The sequence below is a fragment of the Empidonax traillii genome, unplaced genomic scaffold, assembly GCF_003031625.1.
Source record: "Empidonax traillii isolate 1590-97213 ecotype Southwest subspecies unplaced genomic scaffold, ASM303162v1 scaffold2414:size31616, whole genome shotgun sequence".
In the NCBI taxonomy this organism is placed as follows: Eukaryota; Metazoa; Chordata; class Aves; order Passeriformes; family Tyrannidae; genus Empidonax; species Empidonax traillii.
This window is the reverse complement of record NW_020957607.1, coordinates 4,837-7,851: the sequence shown is the minus strand read 5'-3', so window position 1 is coordinate 7,851 and position 3,015 is coordinate 4,837. Positions and strand designations below refer to the sequence as shown.

Sequence of the window (3,015 nt, the reverse complement as noted above, 5' to 3'; positions counted from 1 at the left end):
GGTTATGATGAAGTGGCAGAGGATGTAGAGGCTGGCGAAGAGCAGGGCACAGATCTGAGGGCAGAGGAGCATGGGAAGCACAGGCAGACCCAGAGGGCAGCGCTCCTACTCCAGCTCCCACCCTGGGCGATGCCCCGGGGCCCGTCGGCTCCACCCTATTTGTTTTTCCACTCCTGGCCCTGGTTACACCCCACCTGTGTGCTCAGCCCCGTCCATGCACGGGGGCTACACCCAGGGCTCACCCACAGGTGCCCACAGAATGCCACAGCACCCAGGCCAGAGGAGCTGAGGACTCTTGCAGCAGCTCTGGGCCAGCCTGTGCTGGCAGAGCTGGAGATGACACCCCGTGGGACACCCCTGATCCCACAGCCCTCGCTCTGCTGGCACCGGCCCCCGGCAGAGCCGCGGGAACAGCCTTGAATGAGGCACCAAGGCCGGCCGTGCTGTCCCTCCCGCCCCCGGAGCGCCGAGGTCAGGCCGGAGCAGATGATGTTCAGGGAACACGACGACCTTTCATCCCGCCGGGGACGCGGCAGGGCGGGGAAAGGTCGCCCGAACCCTCCACCTTGGCACAGGAGGGGCCAAGGCACCTCCCTCCTGCCTGGCCTGGGGGGACTCGGTGGGCTGGGGGTCCCCAGGATCTGCCCCCAGAACTGGCCCAGCCCTGGCCCCCCCCTCAAAGAGCAGTGTCCAGCGGGTCCTTCTGCTCCTGCTTCCAGCCAGCAAAGGGGCTCAGATCACAGGTCCCCTCCTGCCATGGGCTGTACCCCAAAGCACAATGCTCTGCCTGGCTGAGGGACCCCCAGCACCTCCTGCTCCCAGTGGAATCGAGCCGAGCGAGGGGCTCCTGGTGAGATGTGGTTCCCCAGGATAGAGGTCTGGGAGTCCCAGAGCAGGGATGTTGGGCTTGGGCCACCAGGTCCTCTCTGTAGGCACTGAATTTGGCTGTGGCAAGATGGCCCTGGCACTACTGGTCACAGCCCCCCCTGGTCACCCTGCATGCAGCATCCTGAGGATCCTTGGGCGATGCCAGGATCAGGAGACCCGAGTCATCATCACCCCTGAGCCTGCGGTGGCAGAAACAGAGAAACAGACCCATCTGCCTCCCTTACCGGGGCCCAAGGGTTAGGGGGCTCTGCAGGGCCCCTTCCCACTGACACCGAGCTGCTGGGGACAGGGACAGAGCCAGGAGCCTGGCACAGGGCTGGCCCGGCTCTGACACCAGCACTCCCGGCCCCCCCAGCGCGGCAGGATCCCAGCCGGGATTGCTGGGGCTGGCAGAGGGTTCGAGGTGGGGGCTCAGCCGGACTCAGCCTCGGGACCCCGCTATCTGTGGGGCACACGCAGCCACTGCGGCCCTGGCACCGATAAGGACCGGGCGTGGGCACCGCCACAGCCGGGCCCCACAGCGGCCGCCGGGGATCCCGGCCCTACCGAGGGGGGCTGCGAGCTCTCAGACCCCTCCCCACCACACCGGCCCCCTTCCCCCTCCCACCGCCCGTCACCGCGACCCGCGGGGGCACTTACGATGCATTCGCGGACCCTCTCGTGGAAGAGCTGCTCCCGCAGGGCCAACGCGTCCTGCTCCGGAGGGGCCATACTGCGGCCAGCATGGCCGGGCCGGGCGGGGCTGCTGCGGGCCGGGCCGGGACAGGCGCTGCGGTGCCAACGCTCCCGGACAGGCTCTCCGGTGTCACCGCTCCGGGCCGGGCTCTCCGGTATCACCGGGAAACGACGCTCGGAGCCCGCCGGGTCTGGCCCCGCCCCCTCGGCCCCGCCCCCGGCCGGGCCCCGCTACAATGTATCCGCTCCCCCGGCATGAACGGGGCCGGCCGGCCCCGCCCCCTGCCGCTCATTGGCTCCGGGCCTTGAATGAGGCGCCGTTCATTGGTCGGCGGGCGGAGCGCCGCGCGCTGATAGGCTGAGCGCCCGCGGGCCGCTCCCACGGGGCAGCGGCCCCAGAGAAGCCCCCCGGGATTAACCGCGGGGATGGAGCTAATCCCGGGACACGGCTAATCCCGGGCAGGTTAATCCCGCAGGGGCCCGTGGGGGAAGGGCAGGGCTCGCCAGCGCTGGGGGCACGGGGCAGGGTAGGGGAGGGCAACCCCTCCTCACAGAGGAGCCCAGCATCACCCAGGGTGACCCCCAATATGTAGCACCCAGTGATAGGGGGGCTTTGCCCCCCAGGGAGGAGAACAGGCAAAGAGCTGCTCAGTGCCAGCTCGGGCAGGAGCAATGCCATGCCAGCCGCTTCACTGGGCACAGACAATAGGGACAGTCTGTTCCCATGGGACGGGGCCAGCCGGCCCAGGCGAGAGCAGGCGCTGACACAGAGGGTTTGTATCCGACACAGTGGAGCTTCTCTTAAAGCCTTTTATTCACAGACACATGGAAAATCTGCATGATCACATCAGAAAGGACAGCACACCCCAAAACGCACCCAGTGCACAAGGAAGCTCAAGTGTTTGAAGCGGACATTTTGTGAACATGCGACAGCGACAGAAGGAACCCAACGTTTAGTATTCCTCCCCTTCCTCCTCTCCCTCCCCTTCCACAGAATCCACCCCCACCTCCTCGTAATCCTTCTCCAGGGCAGCCATATCCTCCCGGGCCTCCGAGAACTCCCCCTCCTCCATGCCCTCCCCCACGTACCAGTGCACAAACGCCCGCTTGGCGTACATCAGGTCAAACTTGTGGTCCAGGCGGGCCCAGGCCTCGGCGATGGCCGTGGTGTTGCTCAGCATGCACACGGCCCTCTGCACCTTGGCCAGGTCCCCCCCGGGCACCACCGTGGGCGGCTGGTAGTTGATGCCCACCTTGAAGCCGGTGGGGCACCAGTCCACGAACTGGATGCTACGCTTGGTCTTGATGGTGGCGATGGCGGCGTTGACGTCCTTGGGCACCACGTCCCCGCGGTACAGCAGGCAGCACGCCATGTACTTGCCGTGCCGGGGGTCGCACTTCACCATCTGGTTGGCCGGCTCGAAGCAGGCGTTGGTGATCTCGGCCACCGAC

At 67.1% G+C, this 3,015-nt stretch overlaps 2 protein-coding genes across 2 annotated transcripts in view; both read right to left on the bottom strand.

Annotated features, from left to right (window-relative positions):
• The window catches only part of LMBR1L (limb development membrane protein 1 like), a 5,360-nt gene extending 3,761 nt beyond the window's left edge, over positions 1 to 1,599 (bottom strand). Inside the window, exon 1 of the mRNA XM_027909781.1 lies at positions 1,528 to 1,599. Within this exon, the coding sequence (XP_027765582.1) occupies positions 1,528 to 1,599 (72 nt within the window). The remainder of the gene's footprint in view (positions 1 to 1,527) is intronic.
• A 760-nt stretch (positions 1,600 to 2,359) lies between these two features.
• On the bottom strand, positions 2,360 to 3,014 carry LOC114071900 (tubulin alpha chain; the record flags this gene model as incomplete). Its single annotated transcript, XM_027909780.1, has 1 exon — positions 2,360 to 3,014. A coding segment is annotated over one exon (498 nt), but the record flags the coding sequence as incomplete, so codon positions are not given.
• Between the last annotated feature and the right edge of the window lies 1 nt (position 3,015).